The sequence below is a fragment of the Rhinatrema bivittatum genome, chromosome 2 (genome assembly GCF_901001135.1).
Source record: "Rhinatrema bivittatum chromosome 2, aRhiBiv1.1, whole genome shotgun sequence".
NCBI classification, from domain to species: Eukaryota; Metazoa; Chordata; class Amphibia; order Gymnophiona; family Rhinatrematidae; genus Rhinatrema; species Rhinatrema bivittatum.
The window spans coordinates 215,267,721-215,294,233 of NC_042616.1; the positions used below are offsets into that span (position 1 = coordinate 215,267,721).

The 26,513-nt window shown below is 46.4% G+C and overlaps 1 protein-coding gene across 2 annotated transcripts; it reads left to right on the top strand.

Moving 5' to 3' along the window:
• Nucleotides 1–208: 208 nt before the first annotated feature.
• LOC115084357 (G2/mitotic-specific cyclin-B2-like) lies at nucleotides 209–26,224 on the top strand. 2 transcript variants are annotated; one of them, XM_029589137.1, is made up of 6 exons: nucleotides 209–215; nucleotides 15,767–15,895; nucleotides 16,093–16,170; nucleotides 18,063–18,230; nucleotides 25,245–25,403; nucleotides 25,860–26,224. In XM_029589137.1, exons 3-6 carry the CDS (start codon nucleotides 16,150–16,152, stop codon nucleotides 26,124–26,126), a joined length of 615 nt encoding a protein of 204 aa, XP_029444997.1. In that variant the 5' UTR covers nucleotides 209–215; nucleotides 15,767–15,895; nucleotides 16,093–16,149; the 3' UTR covers nucleotides 26,127–26,224. The 2 variants fall into 2 exon arrangements, with proteins under 2 accessions (XP_029444997.1, XP_029444996.1); XM_029589136.1 differs by lacking the exon at nucleotides 209–215 and adding an exon at nucleotides 282–439 and having other exon boundaries at nucleotides 25,860–26,222.
• The last annotated feature ends 289 nt before the right edge of the window (nucleotides 26,225–26,513 follow it).

The window sequence follows — 26,513 nt, forward strand, 5'->3', positions numbered from 1 at the left end:
TTAATCTCGTGAGATTTAATCAAAACAAAACTAAAATGGATAAATATTCTCTCCAGTGTACAGTACTGGTTCCAAGAGCGAACCCTTCGGAAGACGACATCTGACAAGCTGCCAGAATGACTGAGTTGTTTTAGCGACTGCTTTAAAAGTATTTTCTAGCGTAGGGCGTATCGCCATGACGACGCATTCCAAAGGCTCCCGGCTCAACCAATGAGGTAAATGCATTCTATGCAGTTGCATCCAATCGGGGGACGCCCAGCGCTCTTTAAACTCGGTATGCTCGGACCGAGCGCTACGTCTGCTACTTATAGCTACCTTTGCTGCAGGGCTTTGAAAAAAAAGAAAAAAAGTGGTCCTTTTAATTTTGGTGGGTGGGGACCCTGTGTTTTTTTTTAGTTGTTTTGCCTTTTTTTCAGAAATGGCGGCTCGTCGTGCTGTTGTAAGTAGGCAATGGTTTGTCTTTAATTTCTGTAGTAGCTTATATTTGTTTCCTTGTCTATTTAGCTTTCTATTGAAAACGCTTAGTGTTGATGTATAGTATGAAGTGGATTCTAGCATTAATATAAAATCCTTTTCCGCTAAATCTGTCTCCCCAGCCCCCCCCCCCCTTTTTTTTTTTTTTTTTTTGGCTTTGGAAGTCGACTAAAGCCCAGATCGTTCAAAAATTAAAGTAGATTTCTGGACTTTTTTTTTTTTTCCCCTTTCTAGTTTAAGGTATTCAGACTTCTATATAAAAGTGATTATTTCATTGTTACAAAGAAAGAGCTCTTTAATGTTTTCCTCGGGTGTCTTCTTCCCTATTAAAAGGCTGGGGGGGGGGGGGGGGGGTTTACGTAAGCTTTAAATAGCTTTATTGTATGGGAAGCTTTCTGTCTTGATCCTATTGTTGGGGGAACATTTCAGTATTGCTTATTCTGCTTTCTCCATACTTGTCTCAATTTGCAGAATGCCCTGCTTAAACTCTTTATTGGTCCCGTTAGGCCTCCTATGGAAACTTTTCTTGGTGTTATATTCTGCCTTTTCATGACGAAGAACTATGCTTGTTCTTGATTTCAATACTTGGGGAAAACTGCTCCAGAATAGTAGAAATACACGTGGAGCTCCGTTCTACCACCTATGGCAGGGGTCGGGAACCCATGGCTCTCGAGCCAGATATGGCTCTTTTGAGGGCTGCATTTGGCTCGCAGACAGTTGCCACACTTTCCCGCTGACCCAGCTGCTCCCCGGTCCTCCTTCGCCCGGGCTTAAAATGCTGTCAGCCCGGGCGGAACGCGGCAGGACAGCTGGAGTCAGCGGCACCGGCGTGCTCTTTTCTCCCCCCCCCCCCCCCGTCCCGGAAGAGGAAGTGGAGAGTATCGGGTGCCTGCGCGGCAAGAAGAGGCCACGCTAGTGCGCTCGGCATCGGCCCGAAGAAAAGAAGACTGCAGCGCGGCTCGGAGGAAAATGAAGAGCTTCAACCGCGGCCGATGGGACTCCGCCTCTGCGAGGGCTGAAAATGAAGAGGTTAGCGTTTGGAGGAGGCTGCTGCTGCTGCCGCGAGTTCCCGGGGTGGGGGAGAGAGAGATTGAATGAGCTCATTCACTCTCTCTCATTCACTCTCTCCCCCCCCCCCCCCCCCCCCCCCGGGGAACTCGCGGAGCAGCAGCAGCCTCCTCCCAACGCTAACCTCCTTCATCTTCAGCCCTCGCGGAGGCGGAGTCCCATCGGCCGCGGTTGAAGCTCTTCATTTTCCTCCGAGCCGCGCTGCAGTCTTCTTTTCTTCGGGCCGATGCCGAGCGCACTAGCGTGGCCTCTTCTTGCCGCGCAGGCACCCGATACTCTCCACTTCCTCTTCCGGGCCGCAGGGGGCGCTGTGCGTGTGTGTGTGTGTGTGAGAGAGAGATTGCATGTATGTGAATGATTGAGAGCCTGTACATGTGAAAGAGAGTATGTCTGTGATTGAGAGCCTGCCTGTGAGAGAGAGAGAGAGAGAGCATGAATGTAAGTTTACCATTGGGAACCTGTATGTGTAAGTTTGTGATTGAAAACCTGTTTGTGTGAAGGAGTATGTGTGTATGATTGAGATCCTTTGTGTGTGAGAGAAATCATGTGTATGTATGATTAAGAGCCTGTGTGTATAAGTAAAAGAGAGATCATGTGTGTCTGTGTGTGATTGAGAGCTGGTTTATGTGATTGAGAGCCTGTGTTTAAATGAGAGAGAGAGAGAGAGACCATATGTGTATGATTGAGAGCTGATTTAGGTGAGGGAGCATGTGAGTATGTGATTGAGAGCCTGTGTGTAAATGAGAGAAAGAGAGGACATGTTTGTAAGCATGTGAATGAGTCTGTGTGTGAGAGAAAAAGACAGCATGAATTTATGTGATTGAAAGCCTGTGTGTGTGTGTAAGCGTGAAAAGATAGACAGCATGTGTGTAAATGTGTAATTAAGAGCCTATATAAGTGAGAGAGAAAAAACATGTGTATATGTGATTACTGAGAGCATGTGTGTATAGGTGTGTCATTGAGAGCCAGTGTGTGAGCGCTGGTATGTGACTGAGAGAGGAGAAAGTTCCAAGCAAACCACCCCGCCTCCTGCTAATTCAGAACAATCTCAGCACACCTGGATATCAAACGTTCCCAGGTATGCAGAGCAAAAAAATTTTTGTATCCTTATTATTTTTCATTACTGGGTCTTTGTGTCTGCTATTTTGAAATATTTTGTTGGTATCTGGAAATGTTTTATATGCGTTTTTAATTATTGGATATTCCACTCATCAGCTGTTTCGAAATATGTTCTTTTTGTTAGTACAGTTTTACTGCTGATGATTTTATATTTATTTATTTAATAGCTTTTATATACCGACGAACGTTGGGAACATCTCGTTGGTTTACAGAGAACAGAACTGAGCAACAGGCTTTACAATTATCATATAATTATATAAGGAACATTAAAAAACATACAATTAACAGTGTAGAATATACAATAAATAATTAACTAAGTGGGATGCATGATGGAGGTTATCCATCTAATCGGGGGGGGGGGGCGGGCAAAGAAATTCTGGTAAATAGGAAGGATATCAACATTTGTAGGCGGCATATAAACATGTGTTTGGGAATAACAAGTTCTTGATTTGTTTTATAAGGATGGGTGATGTTTCTTTTTTCCTTTGTTACACTGCATACAGAGACTCTGGCTTGTTGCAGTTTCCAATTCAGTTTTTTTCTGCATGCTTCTTGTTATGCGTTTTGGTCTCTTTATTCTATGTTGGGTGAGGGACAGCACGTGATTCAGTTGAGGTTTTCTGCTGGCGTGTAGTTTCTGTGTAAGACTCTATAGCAGCCTGACTTGGTCCGTTTTCCTAATAGGAGATGTATTGGTGTCTTAAGGCCTGGTGTAATATTTTCAGAGACTTATTGTACTTTAAAAGTGTGATCTTACATAAAATGCACACATTTACTTGTATTTAGTTTTAAACATATTGTATGGCTCTCATGGAATTACATTTTAAAATATGTGGCGCTTATGGCGCTCTCAGCCAAAAAGGTTCCTGACCCCTGACCTATGGGAACTACGATAGCCAGAATAGTAGCTTTGTACTTGGAATAACTGTCCTGGTTCTGTATTGGATTACATAGTTCTAAGTTAGAATTTCTAAATGGAGTTTTGGTTTTGTTTTGCTACTTTTTAGATTCACGTTTATACCCCATCAGGAGCTATAGATAATTCAGAATTGTGCTAAATAGCTATTTGGCCTTCAGAGTTACAGATCTGGGTAATGCTGTGTCTAGGTCATATATTTTAAAAATAAGGAACATATAAACTTTTAAATATTTTAATTAATTAGGTCTGTATCTAGCTTTCAAGGGCACTTTCTCTAATGTTGGGGTACCACAATGAAGGGTGTTCATGTAAGATGCTGTATCGACCTAATAATTGAGGTCTCTCTAAAACTTGCAATGTAATTGCAGCTAGTGCATATACGATAATCTTATTTGGAGCTGCATAATAGTTTGTGTCCAAAAGTATTCTTTTCTCTTCCCCTTTCCCTCATGAAAAAAATGTGCTTTTGTGCTATTGGTCTTTGTTCCTACCACCATAGATATAGGGTTATCTTTCAAATGGGCTAGTCCACAAACTGACTTGTCAGCAGAGGATTTATTCTGCCAAGTTGTTGCCCCCCCCTTTTTTTTTTTTAGGGCTTAATATGAGAGTGGCAAAATACTGCTGAACCTCAGTATCTTCACCTGAGGTATGCTAATGTATTAAACATAAGCTAAGCCTTTTATTATTGCGGCAATGAAGACACATCAGGCAGGATTCATGGCAAGAAGGGAAGTGAAGAGAAGGGCTGACCACTCCCGTGGGTCCCTTTTTATTGTACATACATCGCATACAAATGTGTGATCACATCATTGGCTCCCCTCTCCATAGCATACAGACATGTCATTATATCATTGGCCTCCTAGCCATAGCATACAGACGTGTCATTAGACCATTCGCTCAGGGGGTGTCTACAGATCATTTCATTGGCTGCTGAAGCCTATCCCATATGTGTCTGCCTTCTGCCTGCATCTGAATACGTGGCAGCTAGGTATCCTCTCCCTAGGCAGTGAGGGTTAATTATAAGCTAGAGCAGAGCTTTCCAAAGTGTGTGTCGCGACACTTTAGTGTGTTGCCTGAGGTGTGCCGGTGTGTCGCGCAAGCCCGGTGCACGTGACACACCGGCAAGTGGGAGCCAATGCGGCCGCCGGTGGACCTCATCCCACTGGCGGCTGAGCAGTAAAGAATCGCTGTGCTGTGTGCCGCGGACACACAGCAGGAAGATCGGCAGGGCCGTGGTGGAGCTCACCTCACCACGGCCTAAAGAACAAGGTCACGTTGAAACGAGCAGATGCTCCGCCTCCTTCCTGCCCACGCGGCCCCGGAAGGAAAATGTTGCCGGAGCCGCATGGGCAGAAAGGGGGAGGAGCATCAGCTGCGTGCAGAAGAGGAGCAGCGTCATTACAGCGTGTGAGAAGAGGAGGCGGCCCCCACCACGGATCGGTCCGAAAAGATCAGGGCCGCTGCAGAGCCCGTCCTGCAGTGACCCGTGAAGAGGAGGCCCAGAGGTAAGAGAGAGGCTGAGGGCCCGTAGAGTGTGTGCATGAGGTGCGTTGAGAGATTGGGTGCGTGTATGAGGTGCATTGAGAGATTGGGTGTGGGAGTGAGGACCTGAATGTTTGCAGAGACAGCATGTGAGAGCCTGTATGTGTGTGTGAGAGACAGCATGTGATAGTGAGAGCCTGTGCTTGAGCAAGACAGCATGAGGGAGTGAGAGAGAGCCTGGGTGTGTGAGTCAGACAGCATTTGCAAGAGAGAAACTGTATGAATGATTGTATGAGAGAGCATGTGAGAGTGAGAGTGTGTGTGTGTGAGAGAGAGAAAGCATGTGAGAATGAGAACCTGGCAATGTTTGAGGGAAGAAGACAGATGGAGAGAAAAGAAATAGAAAAAAAGACATTCCCTGTACGTACCTGGATCAGTCCAGACAGTGGGTTATGTCCCCAATCCAGCAGATGGAGTCAGCACAAGCTTTGAGGGGGCGTATCCATATATACTACTACCCCCTCTGCAGGAGTTCAGTATCTTCTGACTCCAGCAGATGCGAGTAGGGGAATCAGACTTCCCCTCCTTTTCCTTCACTTTCTTGCTTGATTATGGCTTGTTGTTGTCTTTTTCTGTGGATCAAGTTTGTATCAAGTTTGTATTAAGTTTAAAAAAAAAAAAAAAAAAAAAGGCAGAGTTCTTTCAACTTCTGGGGAGTGGCTTATCTTCCTTGTCTCTTCTCTGCGGCCTTGCTGTTTATTTCTCGTTGCAGCCAGGGGTAAGTTTGTTTTTCCTTTGTAGTTTTTTCCTTTACAGCTCAGCCCCCGGTGCCCGCGAAAGCCGGTGGAGCCGGCCTCTTCGCTCTTTACTCCCTCACCCGCGGCCATTTTACAGCTCCTCATGGGCTGCTGAGTCATTTAGGGAAAGATGTCTGGGGCGGGTCGTGTGGCCAGGAAGGCCCCCCCGCGGCACCCTCCTCTATTTTCAGACAGCGGGCAGTGCGGGCCGACCGGGCCCCCCCGCAGCGGCACCTTTGTGCGCGTGGCCCCCCCCGTGGCTTTTTCTTTTCTCCTGCAGCGATCCCGATGCCGCGGCCGTCCCGCTGTGCGGCCTGCGGAGACCCGGGGTCCCGGATTTCCCGGGAGGGCATCTGTGCACGATGCCTTCCCGGGGGGGAAGGTACCTCACAGTCCCTGACTGATTTCTCTTTTTTGCCCGGGCGGTGCGGGCCGGCCACTCCGCCATTTTTGGCGGGAACGGCGGCCATTTTACATTCTGAGCGCCCTGAGGCACAGGCCACGAGGGGGAACGGATCCCTGGAGGCCACGAGGGAGAACGGATCCCTGGAGGACTCTACCAGCGGGGGTGTTCCCCCGATTTTGGTGCAGGAACCAAGCACCCAGAGCCAGGGAGCAGGAACCACGCCGCCCCCGAAGCGCACCCGAGCAGGCCGGGGTTCTCTCCGGAGTTTATCCTGCTCATGCATACCGCTTATCTGCAGGGGCTGGAAGCACCTGTGGGACCCCCCCCCCCTCCTAAGATCCCTCGGATGTCGCCCTCGACGCCGGCCCCCCCGACCCTCCGGGAGTGGGGGCCTCCCGCCTTCCTACCCGGGTCCGATCCACGCTCGCGGCAGTGGGGGCGGTGCCAGACCCAGCGGGACATGGACTTGACCTCCCGGACGGGGGACAAGGGGACGGCACACAGGAGGGGGATGATCCGCGTACCCTACGCCTCTTCCAGAGGGAAGAGCTGGACGACCTCATCCCGCAGATCATCCAAGAATTAGATTTGGATCCACCACCAGACCCGCCTGCCCCAGTAGCTCCCGCTGTCATCACTTCTTCAAGGAAGGGAGATCCTGTCCTGGCGGCACTCCGGCCGAGGGCTCGGGCTTTTCCTATTCATGACTCGTTTTTACAACTTCTCACCAGGGAATGGGACACCCCGGAGGCCTCCCTGAAGAGCAGCTGGGCTATGGAAAAGCTGTACCCGCTCCCCGAAGATTTTCTGGACCTCATCAAGGTCCCAAAGGTGGACTCCGCAGTGTCGGCGGTCACGAAGAGGACGACTATCCCAGTGACGGGAGGTGCGGCGTTGCGGGACACACAGGATCGTAAGTTGGAAGTTTTCCTTAAGCGGGTTTTCGAGGTCTCCGCTCTGGGTATGCGGGCGGTGATGTTCAGTTCGCTTGCCCAGCGGGCTAGTCTCCTTTGGGTGCAACAACTCCTCACGTCTCAGAACCTGCCGTCCGATGAGGCTGCCCAGGCAGATCGGCTAGAAGCCGCAGTGGCGTATGGGGCGGACGCCTCGTACGACCTTTTTCGGGTCCTCACAAGATCCATGGTTTTGGTAGTGGCAGCACGACGACTACTGTGGCTACGCAATTGGGCGTCTGATACGTCCTCTAAGTCCAGTCTGGGCTCTCTTCCCTTCAGGGGCAAGTTCCTCTTCGGGGAGGATTTGGACCAGATCATCAAGTCCCTGGGGGAGAACGCTGTTCATCGGCTGCCGGAGGATAGGTTTCGACCATCCAGAGCGTTTTCTTCTTCTCGGACCAGAGCCAGAGCGCAATGGCGCTACAGGGGCTACAGACAGACGGGCTCCCGGCCATCCGCCCCCAGGTCTCAGCCCTGGTTGCGCGCCTTCCGCGGGCATCGGCCCGCACGCACTACTCCCGGAACCGGGAACCCCTATACCAAGTCTTCACAATGATGCCAGTCTCGCCCACTCCCCTGTCCCCAGGATTGGGGACCGACTAACGTATTTCTAAGCGGAGTGGGCACGGATCACCTCGGACCAGTGGGTCCTGGATACCATAAAACACGGCTACGCATTGGAATTTGTCCGCCCCCCGCAGGGAAGGTTCATCTTTTCCCCCTGTGGCTCGGACCTCAAGAGAGGAGCGGTGCAGCTGACTCTGGACAGACTCCGGGAGATAGGCGCTACTGCGCCCGTGCCCTTCGGAGAGGTGGGCTTGGGCCACTATTCCATCTATTTCGTCGTACCAAAGAAGGACGGTTCCTTCCGGCCTATCCTAGTCCTCAAGGAAGTCAACAAATCCCTTCGAGTCGTTCGGTTCCGCATGGAAACGCTCTGGTCAGTGATTGCGGCGGTGCATCGGGGGGAGTTCCTCGCCTCCCTGGACTTAACGGAGGCCTACCTGCACATTCCCATCCGCCTGGACCACCACAGTTTCCTTCGTTTCAAAATTCTGGACCAGCATTTTCAGTTCACGGCTCTCGCGTTTGGATTGGCGCCGGCGCTGCACACCTTCACCAAGATCATGGTAGTTGTGGCGGCAGCTCTCCGGAAGGAGGGCATCCTGGTTCATCCTTATCTGGACGATTGGCTCCTCCGGGCGAAGTCATTCGATCATGGACGCTCAGCGGTGACTCGAGTAGTACGGTTTCTACATTCCCTGGGATGGGTAGTGAACTTCTCCAAGAGCTCCCTCATGCCCTCGCAACGCTTGGGTTTTTTTTGGGGGCAACTTTCGACACCCTACTGGGCAAAGTTTTTCTGCGCCAGGACAAAGCTCAATCCTTGCGGGATCACACACGACGGTTCTCTGCGTTGCCAGAGCCCACCTCCTGGGACTACCTGCAACTCCTGGGAGTGATGGGGTCCACCATCGACCTTGTACCTTGGGCTTTCGCGCACCTCAGGACCTTACAGTGGGCGCTCTTCTTCCGTTGGAAACCAGTATTGCAGGACTATCAGATGATTCTCCCGCTCCCACAGAATGCCAGGGACAGTCTGGGCTGTTGGTTGGATCCGCCGAACCTGGCCCGTGGCATGTCCCTCGATCTGCCAAATTGGGTGGTGGTGACCACCTATGCCAGTCTAGCAGGCTGGGGTGCAGTCTGCGATCGAAGCACCACGCAGGGGACGTGGTCCACGGTGGAGGCGAAGTGGTCAATCAACCGTCTGGAAACCAGAGCGGTCCGGCTAGCTCTGCGACATTTCCTCTCGCTTCTTCGGAACCGAGAAGTCAGAATCCTATCGGACAACGCTACCACCGTGGTCTACATCAACCGACAAGGAGGCACACGCAGCCCGCAGGTCGTGCTCGAGGCGGCGCTGCTGATGCAATGGGCGGAGCGTCATCTCGTCCGGCTAGCGGCCTCGCACGTCGCCGGTGTGGACAACGTCCAGGCGGACTTCCTCAGTCGTCAACTGCTGGACCCGGAGAGTGGTCTTTCTCCGACAAAGCAATGCAACTTCTCGTCCATCGGTGGGGGGCCCCCCACTTGGATCTGATGGCGTCCGCTCTCAACACCAAGGCTCCACGCTTCTTCAGTCGCCGGAGAGAGCGCGGAGGGAGTGGATGCCCTGGTCCTCCCGTGGCCGCCATATCTTTCTTTTCCACCATGGCCCCTGGTGGGCAGGATGCTCCGCAGAATAGAAAGCCATCAGGGGACCGTGGTTTTCGTCACCCCAGAATGGCCCAGGCGACCCTGGTTTGCGGACCTGCTACAGCTGGTGATCGACAGGCCAATCAGGCTGGGGCACCTCCCCCAGCTCCTACATCAGGGCCCGGTATTTTTCGAGCAGGCAGAATTCTTCTGTCTTGCAGCCTGGCTTTTGAGAGGCGCCGCCTCCGGCGTTGGGGCTACCTGGAGGCGGTAGTATCCATGCTGTTGCGGGCACGAAAGACATCGGCCTATGTTCGAGTCTGGAAGGTGTTCGAGCTGTGGTGTACCAGCCAGGCCACGAGACCCGCTAAGGCTTCTGTACCTCAGATCCTTCAGTTTCTACAGGCGGGGGTGGAAAAAGGGCTCACCTATAATTCACTACGGGTTCAGGTGGCCGCCCTTGGTTCGCTGTTGAGCGATGGGGGCTCTCTTCTACAGCATCCTGACATTGCTCGTTTTCTCAAGGGTGTCAAGCATATGCGTCCTCCGTTACGGGACCCTTGTCCCTCCTGGAGTCTTAACCTTGTGCTTTGCTCCCTGTCGGGACCACCGTTCGAGCCGCTGCGCAGCGCAACAATAAAGGATCTCACTCTCAAGACTGTATTTCTTGTGACCATCTGTTCCGCTCGACGCATCTCGGAGATGCAGGCTCTGTTGTGTAGAGAGCCCTATCTCCGTTTCTCCGACTCTGGAGTTTCGCTTCGCACCGTTCCCTCCTTCCTTCCGAAGGTGGTTTCTGCGTTCCATGTGAACCAGACGGTGGAGTTGCTGTCCTTCTCTTCCTCAGAGCCGAAGTCTCTCCGTCTCTTGAATGTCAAGCGCACTCTGCGCCTCTATCTGGAGGCTACAAATGAGTTCCGAACCTCTGACCATCTCTTTGTACTCTGGGCCGGTCCTAAGAAGGGGTCTCAGGCCTCGAAGACTACCATTGCCAGATGGCTGAAGGCCGGCATTGCTGCTGCTTACATTGGGGCGGGTCGGACTCCCCCACCCGGAATCGTAGCGCATTCTACACGTTCTCAGGCGGCTTCCTGGGCGGAGGTTCGCTCGGTATCCTCGCAGGAAATTTGTAGGGCAGCCACCTGGAAATCGTTACACACGTTCTCGAGGCACTATCGTCTGCACCTCGCCTCTTCGGTCTCTGGACACTTTGGCGAGCAGGTTCTCCGAGCAGGCCTCGCAGGACCCCACCCGATTTAGGGAAGCTTGGGTACATCCCACTGTCTGGACTGATCCAGGTACGTACAGGGAAAAGAAAATTATTATTTACCTGCTAATTTTCGTTCCTGTAGTACCATGGATCAGTCCAGACGCCCACCGCGTTTGGGTTCTTGATCCTGCTCAGCTCTGCGCTGCTTCTTGCTCGCAGTGTTCTGTGTCTTCACAGTTGTTTCTTTTCGCTGTTTTTCACAGCTCCCTACAAGTTGGTAGGATGTTTGCAGTTACTTGTTGCGGTTACAATTGTTTTCATTATCTGTTTCCACAAACTTGATCCTTCGGGGGTTTCTACTCGGGCTTTGATATACTCGATACCGAACTCCTGCAGAGGGGGGTAGTAGTATATATGGATACGCCCCCTCAAAGCTTGTGCTGACTCCATCTGCTGGATTGGGGACATAACCCACTGTCTGGACTGATCCATGGTACTACAGGAACGAAAATTAGCAGGTAAATAATAATTTTCTTATATGAAAGGAATTGGCAAAAAAATAAGAAAGGGGAGGTGGAACAAATAAGCCTGTGACCAACCGATTAGAAAACTAAGTTCAGACAGCAAAGGTAAAAAAAAAGAAATTACTTTTTACTGATTGGCACATGTAATCTTTGGAAATGTGCAAGAGTAGCACTTTCTCTATGCGGATCTCACAATGTACAAGATCAACATGGAGGAAGTGGAAACCCACGGGGCCTGCACAGAGGAGGCAGCAGAATGGGCTTCAGCGCCTCCCCAATAGCCATGCGGCATCAGTGACACTGGCAGTAGAGGAATGAGAGAGGCTCTGAGGTTGCTGGCAAAAGAGGGGGTCTGCCTTTAGTGTGCATGTGTATGAATGGGAGTCTGCCTAGGGGTGTATGTGTGTGAATGCATGGGTGCCTGCCTGAGGGTGTGTCTGTGTATGAGAATGTATGGGTGTCTTCCTGGGGTTTGTATGTGTGAGAATAGGTGCTGGCCAGTGTGTAGTATATATGTGTGTGAGAATGAATGTGTGCATGCCTGGGGGATGGTGAGGGAATGCCTGGGGGTCAGTTTCAGTGTGTGAGTGACTGGAAGCTTGTCTGGGTGTGTGTGTGTATGTGAGGGAGCCAGAGAGAGTGTGTGAGAAAATCCAGAGGAGTAAGAGTTTGTGTGGAGGGTGTGTGTGGAGGGGGAGAGTGTCTTAGAGCCTGAGAGTGTGTCAGTGTCTGTGAGAGCGAGAGGTTATGGTGGGTATAAGAGCATGAATGTGTATGTATGTGGCAGTGTATGTGAGAGAGAGAATGGACATGTGAGTCTGTGTGAGAGAGGATAACCTAATCCTGGACAATATCAGGGTGACTGGAAATCAAGAGCTCCCACGTATGGACAGCAGGGGCTTTTTAAAATCCTTATTAGTTTTAATTATTGGGTGTTATTTGATATGTGCTGTTTTGAAATATTTTATTGGTGTTTGGGAAATTGTAAAAAATGTATATGATTTTAATAGAAATTCTATTTATCAGTAGTTTTAAAATATTCTTTTATTAGTATGGTTTTACTATTATAACTGATGCTTTGTTTCTTGATTTTATTTGTTTTATGAGGAATGGTGGTTCTATTTTTCCATTGTTAATACACAGTCTGGCTTCTTGGGGTTTCCATTTCAGTTTTTGTCTAATTTGTGCTCCTTTATTTTGTATTCTGTATTTGGTGAGGGTCTGTCTCTGCTCTGTGTGTGTGACCATTATGAAAGATTCTGCTAGCATAGGGATCTATAGCAATCTGGTTTGTTTTGTTTCCTCAGTAGGTGGTATATTGGTATTCTAGGACCCAGTGTAATATTTACCCTTGCTTTTTCACAGGTAGGGTTATTGTTGTTTGAGTCCTTGGTGTTATTACTGTTATGTTACAATGGGATTGCAGTATAGATTTTGAGTGTCTTTTTTATGAGGTTTTATTTTAGTTCACAATGTGCCTGGCAGTGGAAGGTGTTTGTGCTGCTGTTACTGTGAGGTGACACCAGCATTTGAAAATATCTTTCAGTATGATGAGCTGTAAGGGAAACATTCAAGCTCCATTGTTTGGGGGAATTTCAGTGGATGCACAGTTACAGAACTGGAGGTGCAGGATTTATATTGACATTCTGTCCCTTCATATAAATTCCAGACTTCACTCTCATAGCCATATATAATTAGTTGAATGAGGCTATCAATAATTTTATAGTGTGAAACTGGCCAGCTTTTTAAAATTACGCACAAGACCCTTTGGACTTTATTAACACCAAATATTCAAAAGCTGTGTTCATCCCATCAAGCTCATATATCTCATTAAAGAGGTAAATTGAATAACACAATAACTTTGTTTTATTATTGTTGTTCATAAATTATAACAATAACATTAATCTTGGAATATTATATATTTTTAATATAAATGAAAGGTTTTCACAAGATAGGTTGTGTCGTGAAACATTTTATTATGTATATATTTAAGGAAACATATGTAAATTGTCGAAATACATTTAGTTCGTTTAACCTTTAACCTCTGGTTTGCTAGTAGACTGAATTACTGTGTCCCGAAATTGTCTAAAAAGTGTCACCAACATGAAAAGTTTGGAAAGCTCTGAGCTAGAGATTTAAGATGAGCTAGTTTTGCTGCATTCAGTGCAAAGGTCAGAGAGAAGGGAAGTTAGTTAACCCCTGACATGGCCTGCTGGCAAAGCTCATAATTCCCCACATTTTATATATATTTTTTTGTGCTGAGCACATATGTAATGCTATTGGGAGAAACAAGTGGCTCAGGTTGTGGCAAAAGTACTACTTTTGTGCAGAAAGCATACTCTGAGTACATTATGTACACACAATGCTTTCAGTGTGAGAAGTATATATAGCATATTTTATACATGCAAAAATAATTTGTGAATAAAACATGTTTGGTGTGTAAAATCCTGACTACAGGTCCTATAGCACTGGCACTCTGGTTTATACCCATAGATTAACAGCCTGGGAACTTTACGCCACCTCTTTCCAGTACTAAGAAAACATACATCTCTGCATGGGGGGGGGGGGTAGGTATAATAGTTTGCATTAACCTATGAGACTGTCTTCCCAATCCTCTCCTGGAGGTATGCCTAACTAGTTGGATTTTCAGGATATCTTTAATAAATATGCATGGAATGATTTGTGTACACTGAGTGTTCAGTGCATGCTAATATATCTTGTGCATATTATGGTAGTCCTGAAAACCTGACTGGATAGGTGTGCCACTGGGAGAGGGTTGGGAAATGCTGGGGGGGGGGGGGGGGGGGGGCGATGCAATACGGTGCACTGAGACGAGCGCACTGTTAACCTGCAGTCTGACACGAGTAGAATAGACTCTAATCAATCCTATAATGCAATAAGGGGATTAGCGCATATTCAACACACGTCCAACATGGAGTGAATCTAATAAACGATCATCAGATGCAAATGCATGTGAATGAGGCTATTAGTCATTCACTCCCGATGCAAAAAAAAAGTGCGTCTCGGATGCACGTTTAACTGTCATCTGTTAACGCCTGCCTGTGCTTTTCTGTACTGCCTCCTACTTAATATCATTGTGATATTAAGTAGGATGAAAACCAAAAGAAAAGTGGAAAAAAAGTCTGTCCATCACAAAAATCAATGCTGAGATTATCGATGTCTGTTTTCCTTGCCGCGGACGGTAGTCATGAAAACCTACACTGATAAAGTCTGCGTCAGTTTTCGCATACGGCGGTCACGAAAACAGATTGGGTTCGCGTTAGCAAGGATGCACTAACGCAGCCCCCTAATTTTAGTATTGCATGGCACACCCCCCCCCCCCCCCCCCTTGGTGCCTGGGGCACATTAAGAGAGTGGGCGCTGACTGTTCAGTGCCTGCTTTCTATGTGACTTTATTGCATGGACCCCTGGGTTAGTGCCTTCTTATGCAGATCCCCCTGTACCCATTTTTGTGCAAAACTTCTTGTTGCATTGGCAGTAAAGCCTTTGCAAAACGACTTATTAAACTGTATACTCTACCAAGTGCCTCTTATTCCAATAGGCTCTTTAATTATGTCCCTTAACCTTTAGTACATAGGCACCTAAAGTTTTCTCCCACTTTGTCTATGGGAAGTGTAGTAATAAATGATGTAGGTGATGTGCTTGGTATTTCCATTAAATTTATTAGCAAATTAGTTTCACAAAATGCTCCCAAACTTCAGATGTACAATTTTATCTAACAAATACATTATTCCTAGTTGTCCCTGCCCGCACTTCCCTCCTGGGTGTGGTAGTGTAGGTTTTGCACAGCTGGGATACTATCTGCTTATGATATTTTTTATGGAGCATACAGTTCACTTTTTTCAGCCTGTCCCTTCTGGAAATCCTAACCAAGCAGGGTGGACTACTTTATTATGGAAAGCCTCTGATGGCATGGAATGTACTAATGCTTAGGGGTGTGCATTCATTCCCTACGAATTGGCAATCCACAACATATAAGGACATATTCGTGGGGATGTAAAACGTATAGCGGTTCCCCACGAGTACAACAAATCTTCGCCAAATTATTCGGCCATCTAAAGGAGCCAATTTAAACAAACCCCCCCCCCCCCCCCCAAGACTTACCAAAATTCCCTGGTGGTCCAGCGGGGGGTCCGGGAGGCATCTCCTGCACTCACACCCTCAGCTGCCGGTTTCAAAATGGCGCCGATAGCCTTTGACCTACTATGTCGCAGGGGCTGACCAATGGCACAGGTAACCCCTGTGACATAGTAGGTCAAAGGCCATCGGCCCCATTTTGAAACCGGCAGCTGACTGTGAGTGCAGGAGATGGACCACCAGGGAGTTTTGGTAAGTATTGGGAGGGGGGGATTGTAGTCAATTTAATTTTAGCCGTGTCTAATAAGAATTAACAAACGTATCGGGGGTGGGCCCTTGCCGAATGCAACGTATGGCATCCCTCTGCACATCCCTACTAATTCTTGTGATTTATTAAATTGCAGATGTGAAAGGCTAGTGCAAGTCTTCATAAAGCCCCTTGAATACTTTACCCATAGACGTATCTAACTGCGGTTCATATTGTTTCCTAATCTTTATATCTTTCTCCTAGACCAATAGAGAAGTGGATTATGCCATCAGAGATGGCATTCCCAAGGCTAAAAGCCAAATAACCACAAGGAGGGCTGCTCTGGGAGATATTGGTAACCATGTTACTGTCGGGGGACCTCAGGCACATAAGGTAAGGTTCTGATAAGGATGGAAAAAATAGAGAACTTGAGGTGCAGCCAAAATGTATAGGTTGTGGCATTCTTTTTTTAAAAACTGTTCCTCAGCCTTGTGTTGTAGGAACTCGTAGACTAGTGGGGTTTACACTACTGGGTCTAAAATGCAGTACTTGTATGTATTCCACTTCAACTTTTTTTTTTTATTTGGTAGAATTTCAAAGCACCAGCTGAAGTTACAAAAGTGACACAGAAACCTAAACCTGAAGCAATGACCACTATTCTTCCGAAGGTAAATATGTCAAATATGGAAACTGTAGAGTCTTGCATGAGGTCTTTTAAAATGGTGATACTAGCAAATCTTTAATTTAGATGCTGAAACTTTCATTTCATCCCTAAGGTCAGTATCAACTAGCTTCATTAAAAAAAAAAAAAAAAAAAAAAGAAATCCTCCTGTTGTAAGGTAGGTCTGTGAGTTGAGAATTTTGCAGAGATAGTTTACTGGGTAGTTATGGCTTATTACTAAAAGTTGATAGCTAGTGGCTGTCTTCTATTGCAATGAACCCCCCCTGATTGTGTGTGTGGGGGGGGTGAGATTAACTAAGAGAAGCTGAGGGGTGATGTGTTAGGTGATGGGAGCTTTTGAGAGAGAAAGGTGAAGCATGCTGGGGTGGAGGGGAGGGTAAACAAAAAAGGTTGTGAGGAGAGAGATGGGGTGGTACTAGAAGTGAGAATCATCTGATATCAAGATCCACATGGAGAAACACATGAGTCAGAAAATTATGTAGGGGGAGGGGGAAGGTATGAGGAGACAGGGAAACTATAAAAAAAAAAAAAAAAAGTGTAAGCAAAGACAGATTCTAACTACATGCAAAGGTCTGAAACTTGTTTGAAGATTTTTGGTGCTAACTGGGTAGAGTCAATGATGGGAGTAAGTGGGGCTGATCTATTTGCTCTTTAGCCTTGCAGTCACCAGAATAAATAAAGCAGACTTTACTGGAACGATGGGAGGAGGGTGAATAGTAGTGTTGCCTTTTGGTTTCCTTCTTGGAGGAGGAGAGCCCTTGGTATGATGCCCAACTCTGGCCCCTGTAACTAGATACCTGGAAGGAAGGGGGAGATGCATTCTTGGCCCAGTATTCCACTGGTCTGTTGGTTTGTCTCTGAGCAGTTTGTTTTTGAGAGACTTCTAAGTGTTGAAGATTCTGTTCTGCCATTAGGTGACTTTCCTTGCAAACTGCCCCTCAACCTAGAGGAGCGGTGCATGCATTGCTTCCACTGTATGCAAATTTATCTAGTATTCATTATGGATGACCTGCTTGTGGCTGAGGACCGGAGTTGGCCTCCCCTGCTCTAGTGTTCATAACCTTAAATTATGCTCCGAAGAGGCCCATAATCCTTTGCAAAAGGAAAGCATTTTCAGGAGCAAGATAAAAGCCCTGCTACATTGTCTGCAGGCCAGAAACTTGCTCCTGTGGGGTTCCTCTGCATTTGAACCTAGTTATCTAAAATAGCTGCAGTTCTGAAAATGTTAGATCTTTTTGGTACTGAGGGTCATATGTCAGAGCAGCCTCAAATGTGAGCACTTCAAATGGCAGCATGTAGTGTCTTTTAATTAGAATACCCAGGGGCAGTTCTATGGTGAGGCAGTTGCTTCAGGTGGCAGAAATGTGAGGTAGCAAAAACATCTCTCAGAACGCTGCCGTGGCACCTTCCTCAGGCTGGTGGCGGCTAAAAAACGAAGAAACCCCATGTGAGAGAGGCAGCTTGGGGGGGATTTGTGGGTGCCAGAGGGAGACTGGGGGAGGGGGATGCCATCTCTTCCCTTTCCTCAGGCAGCAGATTGCCTTGAGCTGCCCTGAGAATACCTATTGAATATTTCAACCTGAATAACTTCAGAGGGTTTGCAGAAGTCTGCATAGATTGGACTATCATACAGGCTTTTTTCCTGCAAGACTAAACAAATGGTATCCTTAGAATAACACTTCACAGCTGTGTCCTAGAGGCACGCCTAGCTGGCCTGGGGATATTCACAATGAATTTGCATACACCTTTTGTATACATTGGAGATCCTGTGTTATGCATACCATGAATATCCTGAACCAGGCCAGTTAATGTGCCTTCAGGACTAGGTTGGGAAGGTACTGACTTGGAGGCTGATCCATTCTCATGGCTTATACTCAGGTTCTATCGCCAGCTCCTATGGATGTGTCTGTGAAAGAAGAGGAACTATGCAGAGTTTTTTCAGATACCCTACTTAATGTGGAGGATATTGATGCAGGAGATGGTGGCAACCCTCAGCTGTGCAGTGAATATGTAAAGGACATCTATGTTTATCTCCGAAATTTGGAAGTAAGTGTTAGACCTCTTATTATGGAAATCAATCAGATTTTTTAACTGATTAGATATGAGGCAATTTTGGTTCAGTTAACTTTTACTGAAGAGAAGTAGGATTTAAACTGTAGCTTTCATTTAATTTGAAATGAAAACTTTATTGTCCCCCAGACTAGTCTAGATGCATGGATTTTCTTTCCTTCCAGCAGATGAAGACAGAACAAAAGCTTCACTGCACTCTTGGCACTTAAGCAACTGTGCCACCTGCAGTCTCCCAGTATTCTCTAACCGATGGTAGGGATGTCTAACCTGGGATCAAACATTCTGGTGTGAAGAAATTGCTTCAAAGGGTGTTGGGTCCAATTTTGGGTTATTCTTCTGGTAGTGTAGGGTAGGGGTAAATACCTTCTGGTTGTTCTGAATGGAGTGATAGCTAGTGGGACTAACTCCCTTAGACTTGGTCCTCTTCCTCCCCTCTGAAGCTCCTGACTGCCTTCATAGAAGGAATCTGCTTCAGGGAACTATGAACGTTTTTTGACTATTGAGTGTTTTTAAGCAACTTAAAAAAAAAAGTGACTGGGAGTAGTTTGAAGGTGGTCAGCAGGAACCTGCTGGGAGAGGGGGCTGGCCTATTCTGGTTCATGTTGGTATGCCTGGAGGATTAGGATTTTTTAAATATTCATTTCTCCAGTTCCCATGTGGCATTTGAAGTTAAGATGGCTGCATCTGGGCTGTGCAGGAAGTACTGCATAGCTTGTGGAGACCAGAAGGTGACTTGTTCTTGGGCTTTTGTAACATGTGCAAGGGAAGGCTGTTCAATCACAGAGGTTAAACAGGGAAGAACATAAGGTTACCATTCTGGGTTAGAAGTGAGGCTCCATCAAGCCCAGCATCCTCTTGCCAACAGTGGTCAATCCAGGATGCAAATACCATGTTACTGATACCAGTACTAAGTAGTGACTGTTTCTAAGTCAATTTCATTAATAGTTTATGGACTTCTCCAGGAACTTATCAAAATTTTTTAAACCCAGTTATGTTAACTGCCTTAACCATGTCCCCTGGCAATGAATTCAAGAGCTTAATAGTTCATTAAGTGAAAATGTTCACATTTGTTTTAAATGTGCTACCTGCTAACTTCATGTTAGTCCTTATATTATCTGAGTAATTCACATTTACCATACTAGTTCTCAAGGTTTTTGTAGACCTTATTATATATCCCCCCCCCCCCCCCCCAAGCTGTATGTCTCTTGCTCCAATGATGAACAGCCCTAACATCTTTAGCCTTTCCTTTTTTAGGAGAGCAGTTCTAACCTCTTTATCACTTATCTGCCCTTCACTGAACCTTTTCCAGTGCTGCTATTTTTTTTTTTCTTTTTGGCAACCGGAATTGCATCTAGTACTAAAGGTGCAGAGCAATACAGAGGAACTAGGACATTCTATTCATGACTCCTTTCCTAATTTCTAACGTTCTGGTTGCGGTTTTTTTTTTTTTTTTTTTTTTGACTGCTGCAGAACACTGAGCTATTTCAATGTATTGTCCACTGATGCCCAGATCTTTCTTGCATGGTAACTTCTAATATGGAACCTAACCTCGTAACTACAATGTAGGTTACTTTTCCTTATGTACATCACTTTACACTTGTCTATTTTCAATTTCATCTGCCATTTGGATGCCCAATCTCCTGCAACTTATTGCAAGCATCCCACTTTCATGTACAAACTCTTGGTCCATATTTGAGTGGTCAGGAAAGGGGAATTTCTGGCATCTCTTGATGTTTTGGAGGCTTCCCTGCACATCCCTATCCAGAGATCATCAGATTGTTCAGGTTTGTAGTATTAGGAGGGCATTTCCAGTTTCAAGTACTCCCCTTTGGCCTAGACATGGCTCCATGCGTGTTTACAAAGATAATGGTGTTGCTAGTGCTGACCTTGCACGGAGATGGCATTCTGGTACCTCTGTATTTGAACACTTGGTTGATTTGAGCAATGTCTGAGGAGATTCATTGGGCTGAGAGCAGGGTAGTCACTCTCCTACAGAGCCTAGATAGGACCATCTTGCTCTTGGTGAAAGATACTCCAAGCTCAGATTGGTTTTCTGTGAGCTTGTTTTCCTTACCATGAAAAGCCAGTTAAAACTTCAAGAGCAGATGCAGCAATTGTTGCAGTTAAGACTTCCCAGAGACTATGATCTATAGTATCTATGCTGGATTTGGTCCCCATGGATGTCTGCTCATATGAATGTTGCAGAGATCTCTTCTCTTGCATTGCAGTCCTTAATGACAGGATTTTGAAACTGGACATCTTTGGGGCAGGGGATGCAGCTAGTCTTTCCTGGCAGCTGTTGCAGGACAGCTTGTCAAGGGGCATGGAGTTGGAATCCTGTATGGGGATAACATCATCAGTTTGACAAGCTGAGGGGCTATCTGTCAAGGACAAACCATTCAGGCATGTCTGTGATGGAGGCTGCCTAGTCAGTCATTTGGAAACCCAAACAATTTGGAGTGTTGCTGGTCTTCCATCCCCAGATCAGAAACTAGACAGTGATAGCAGTAGCTTATATAAACAAGCAGGGAGGAACAAAGCCTTGCAGTTTTCTTTGAAGCAGTATTGCTCCACTGGATCAAAAGGCATGTGATCAAAAGGGCTACCAAAATAAGGGGAATGGAACAACTCCCCTATGAGGAAAGACTAAAGAGGTTAGGACTTTTCAGCTTGGAGAAGAGACGGCTGAGGGGGGATATGATAGAGGTGTTTAAAATCATGAGAGGTCTAGAACGGGTAGATGTGAATCTGTTATTTACTCTTTCGGATAATAGAAAGACTAGGTGGCACTCCATGAAGTTAGCATGTGGCACATTTAAAACTAATTGGAGAAAGTTCTTTTTTACTCAGCGCACAATTAAACTCTGGAATTTGTTGCCAGAGGATGTGGTTAGTGCAGTTAGTATAGCTGTGTTTAAAAAAGGATTGGATAAGTTCTTGGAGGAGAAGTCCATTACCTGCTATTAAGTTCACTTAGAGAATAGCCACTGCCATTAGCAATGGTAACTTGGAATAGGCTTAGTTTTTGGGTACTTGCCAGGTTCTTATGGCCTGGATTGGCCACTGTTGGAAACAGGATGCTGGGCTTGATGGACCCTTGGTCTGACCCAGTATGGCATTTTCTTATGTTCTTATGACTATGTTCTTTGTTTTGTGTGGCCAGGGTGGAAAATGTACAAGCAGATTTTGAGTAGGCACAGGCTGGATCCTGGGGAATAGGAGTTAGCGGAGGAGGTATCCATTTTCTTTCTTTCTTTCTTTCGGATTTCAATGCTGGGGTTTAGGGTTGGCCTCGGGAAGCTCTTCTGTATGTTGTGCACCCCTTCCTTTCTCAGGGTGTTGAGGCAAATGGACAACTAGAACTTTTTCTCAGTGGCCCAGGTATCCATTGTATTCAGACTTCGTAAGTCTCTTGCTGGCAGGCCAATTTCATTTGCATCATGTCCCTGGATTGCCATTTCAGGGTCTGACTTTCTTGAAAAGGGGTAACTGCTTCTCTCCTGTGGCCTGCCACTTAAGAGGAAAAGGTTGTTTGAAAGAGGTCATTACCACTTGTAGGCCTCTTTCTGGCTTGCTACCATCTGTACGTGTTTGGAAGGTGTTTCAGTCTTGGTGTCAAAAGTAGAGTTGGTTTTTGGGTTTTTTTAGCCTTTTTCAGGCTTCCATCCTGGAAATATTCTTGCAGAAAGGATTGCAGCAAGGCTTAGCCTTATTCTCTAAAGGTGCAGGGTTAAGGTTTATGGTTCTATCGCTATGACAACTGGATGTGGCCTGTTTTCTGAGGGGCATGAAGCATTTTGTTCCCACCCCCACTTCCTGTTAAACTGGTGGTATCACCATGGGATCTTAATCTAGTCTTGAAGGCTCCTATGTAAGCCTCCCTCTGAGCCAATTAGGAAAGTGTTTTCTTTTTTTCTAAAAGGCCCTTACTCTATTAAAACTGTTCTTAGTAACTATCGCTCAGCAAGAATTATTGTGTAGGGATCCTGTCATTCAGATTTTGGAGACTGGGGGGGGGTGTCTTTGTACAGTGTCTTGTCTAAAGTGGTTTCAGCGGTTCATCTCACTCAAGTCATTTGAGTTGCTGGCATTTAATAGATCAGAAGGCCATTCAGCAGAGTGGAATAAGGATCTTCATATGCTCAGTGTTTGGTTTCTTCTGAGAGATTTAAAGGTCTCATAGTTTTTAAGAGATCAGTTAACCTTTTTTGTGCTGTTTAGTGGCCGTATGGGCAGAAAGCCTCTCCTATTGCAAGATGGATTAAGGAAGCAATTGCATCAGCTTACATTCCTCAGGGCCTAGAGGTGCCATTTCCCTGGGGCTTAAGTGGCATCATCAGGGGAGCAGTAGGGCAGGCAAGTGGTGCTTATGGCACACAAATATTATAAGAGGGCTTTTCAGGTTTGTTTAGGAAGGCTTGAGGATGTCCCATGTGCCTGGCCTAGTTTGGGGATGAAGAAAACTGGTTCTTTTCTCTGCATTCTGGCAAATCATTCCCCCACCTGTGGGTTATGCCCTTCTGGCAGCAGATGGAGACTGAGCAAAAGGTGACTATGTGGTTATATAGCCCTGCCAGTATTCTGTCTCCAGCAAATAGTGGACATGCATTTCCCTATGGCTGACTGCATAGTATAAAAGAAAAGGAAGTACAAAAGACATCACAGATGCTACAGCTATGTAGCACCACTTGCCTTCTGAGGTGATAACATTTGGTCCCTCCCTCAGAGTGCCTTCAGTCTGGTAGCCTTGGGTGGTGTGGACTTAAATTTAATTAGCAGTTGCAGGCCAATAGGCTCAGCAGTGAAGGCTTTTGCCTCTCCCCTGTAGCTGGGACCTGTTCTGCTCTAAGCTAGGGAGGGCTGAGCTCAGGTACTTTATATAAAAAAAAAAAAATTTCCTCTGTTTTGGCCTTCTGCTCGCATCTCTGGGGAGTTCTGTGAGGTATGGAAGGTAGTTCAGGCACAGTGGGTGGTTGAGGGCTACGCCCTATTCTCAGGCTTCTCCCTCTTTGGCACTTGGTAGGGTGATTTGTGTGGTTTTTCAGTGTGCACCTACTCATCCCTATTGTGCATCCGTTGCTGACTTGTTTCTGGATGCACACCTTAGGTGCCTAAGGTGTGGGGGGTGTGTACACCTGTACCTGGATACTAAGTTTTTGGACATTGTGTACCCTTTGCTTGTACCTGGATGTACATTTTGTCGATTTTGGGCACAGCTTTTACTCGCGGATACCGGACAACTTTTGTGCGTCTAGCTACCTATAACATCACTGAGTGCTTTACAACCATGGCACTCTGCAAAGAAGTCTAAGTGCTTATCTAAATGTGCTGCATACCACATCATGGCAATACAGCCAGAGCTTTCTTTAAGTCTGTCAGCACTGCCTGGATGTTTGAAGATTTTACCTCCTGATTTTGCAAACAATGGTCCATCTCTGAGTATGACACATGCTGGTATCCACTCCTTCGGTTATCCACAGGCTGACTCCTCAGGGTAAACTCGCTCTCAGGATGTCAGGTTCAGACCTGTGGAATTCTTCCAGGGATAGACTATATCTACTGGTTTAGGTCCATGTGCTCAGTTCTTCTGTGCCTGCCACCATGGTAAAGAGCTGTGGCACAGCTCGACAAGACTCGAATGCAGGTGGATCAGGATGATATGACCCCTCTCCTGTTGAGGAAAGGAGATTCCCTCAGACTTGGAGCCACATAAAACTCTTCGGTTTCATAGAGATGAGTGGCCAAGCTTGATCTTAGACTCTGAAGGCCCTTGGAGTGGCTGGGACTGACTCCTTGGGGGGATAGGAGGACCCACTTCTGGTTGCCTACACAAGGCCTCATGTTTACCCTCCTGGATGTGATTCATTGCTCTGGAATGGAGTTAGCCAGAGGGGTGTGGCTTTTTTTTTTTTTTTTGTAAAGGACATGCCTTGCCGGGTTTATATTCCTTGGATCCACAGGCCAGAGAGCAGTTGTGTTTTCTTAAGGTGGATGCTCTGTTCTGTCACAAAAGTAACCATCCCAGTAGAGGGAGGTGCGGCTCTTAAGGATGCTCATCATAGAAGAATTTAGTCTAGCTAAAGCAAGCGCAAAAGGGGTGCTATACCGGCCCACCCCTCTTCAACAATCTGGCACTTCTGCACATGTGGCCAGGCTATTTTGAAAATGTGCTCGCCTGGCCACACGTATCTTCTGGTATGTGTGTGTGTGGGGTTTTGAAAATATACCTGAATGTGTATATGACAGTGTGCCTGTGTGTGACAGCATGTGTATATGTTGGGAAGAAGAAAAGGTCACGTTCCTGTTGCCGGCTTCCACAAAACACTGCTGCCGTTCCCCTCTGGGCTTGAATGTGCTGATAGCCTGGGCAGGAATGGCAGCAGTGCTTGTCTTGCTGAGGTGAGGGGGGGGGGGAGAGCAGTGAGTGCTCGACACCTACTGATGCTTCGCAACATACCGGTTGAGAACCACTGCTTTAGACTATGGTGAAATGACATTTGTGTGACTTTAATGTTTGTGTGACAACTTACAATGATATTTACATGATATATAATGTAAATTGTGGAACTATTTAAGTGGAAAAAAATAGAACCTTTTGTATTAAACAACTTTATTGAAACTTTGACATTTAAGTTACTGGAGTTAGGATGAATGAGAATGTTTATAAGAGATGTTAATTGATATGATTCCCACAGTTGTGCTATTTAAGTATTTTGGGAATTTTGATTTTCCCTCTAGTATTACCAAAATGGGTGCAATTCTGGTTATCGCATCTCAAAGGATATAGCTGCACTGGAGAGTGCAGAGAAAGGTGACCAAAAGGGGCATGGAACAGCTGCCCTATGAGGAAAGGCTAAAGAAGTTAGGGCTGTTCAGTATCAGTGCTTAGATCACAACCTACTATTGCTTATCTAATGTTTGGGTACTTTTTTTTTTTTTTTTTTTTTTATAAAGGTAATACAATAACTTTAAGCATTCACTTGGCTTTAGGCTCAGCAGAGAGTGTATCCCAAATATCTTGAAGGAAGAGCGATCAATGAACATATGCGAACTATACTGGTGGACTGGCTAGTGCAGGTCCATTCTAGGTTCCTGCTTCTCCAGGAGACACTCTACATGGGTATTGCAGTCTTGGACCGTTTCTTGCAAGTAAGTGTTCTGTGCATCAAAGGTGGGTCTCTTGTACATTGTCACTGGAGCACCAGGCTGGCCTAGTCAAGTAGTCTTCCTAGTTTGTAGGCTGTGATGGAAAGATGAACTCTCTCTCCTTGGCTATGGAATCTTCAGAGCTGAACCAAGCCCTCATATTGAGCAAGGATCTGATCCTTAACTGTCCAACTCTCCAAATGGTAAGAATCTGTATGCTTGACTTCCCTTAACTCTATATATATTTTTTTTGCTTGAATTTGGCAGTGACTATTTGATTATAAAGCCTTGTATTTAACATGAGATTGTGTATCAGATGCAAATGTTCAAGAACAGCTCAAGAGTTCTTGCATCTTTCTAAACTGAAGCCAGCCCACCCCACCCCCTCCAGTGTCTCTTTAAATCTGCAGTGTTGGGATATGAGAGTTCTAACATTCAGTGTTTTGTCTCCTAACTTAGGTCCAGCCAGTTGGTCACAAGAAGCTTCAGCTGGCTGGTGTTACAGCACTGTTGATAGCATCAAAATATGAAGAAATGTATGCCCCTGAAATTGGAGACTTTGTTTATATCACTGATCATGCATACTCCAAGGATCAGATCAAGGAGATGGAAATGATGATTTTGAGAGAGCTCAACTTTGATCTAGGACGACCTTTGCCACTTCACTTCTTAAGACGTGCATCAAAAGCATGCAATGTGTGTGCCAATCTGAGCAAGTTTTACTAAGTCTACCAGAAAATGCAGCTTTTTAAGATTGGATCAGTTCTGATTGGACTCATTCTGATCAAGTTTTTTGTTAAGAATGAGAACTTCATTTGTGATGCACAATTGCTGTCTATCTTGGCTCCCTACTCATGGAGTATGAGCCTCCATGTTACAGGCTATTGACTATTAGCAATTAGCCAGACTGCTATAGGCAAAACTGCACCACTTTCAGGGGACTGGGGTCAGAGTAGGCAAGTTACTGGATAGCCACCCTGTTTATGACTTAAGAGATCTTAGAATGGGGTGGGGGAACAGTGTAAATTTTGAGTGGGATAATGGTCATGGTCTTACAGAATTTGGCTATTTCTTTTAAACCAGAGGATATAAAGCTAATTGTCTCAACTAAGT

What these genes read in the sequence shown, in the direction of transcription:
- LOC115084357 (XM_029589136.1), top strand. Translation starts at nt 419, where the DNA reads ATGGCGGCTCGTCGTGCTGTT. An exon ending in GGGGACCTCAGGCACATAAG is followed by an intron (nt 15,896 to 16,092) that starts GTAAGGTTCTGA and finishes TTTATTTGGTAG; the next exon opens with AATTTCAAAGCACCAGCTGA. An exon ending in TCTTGGACCGTTTCTTGCAA is followed by an intron (nt 25,404 to 25,859) that starts GTAAGTGTTCTG and finishes CTCCTAACTTAG; the next exon opens with GTCCAGCCAGTTGGTCACAA.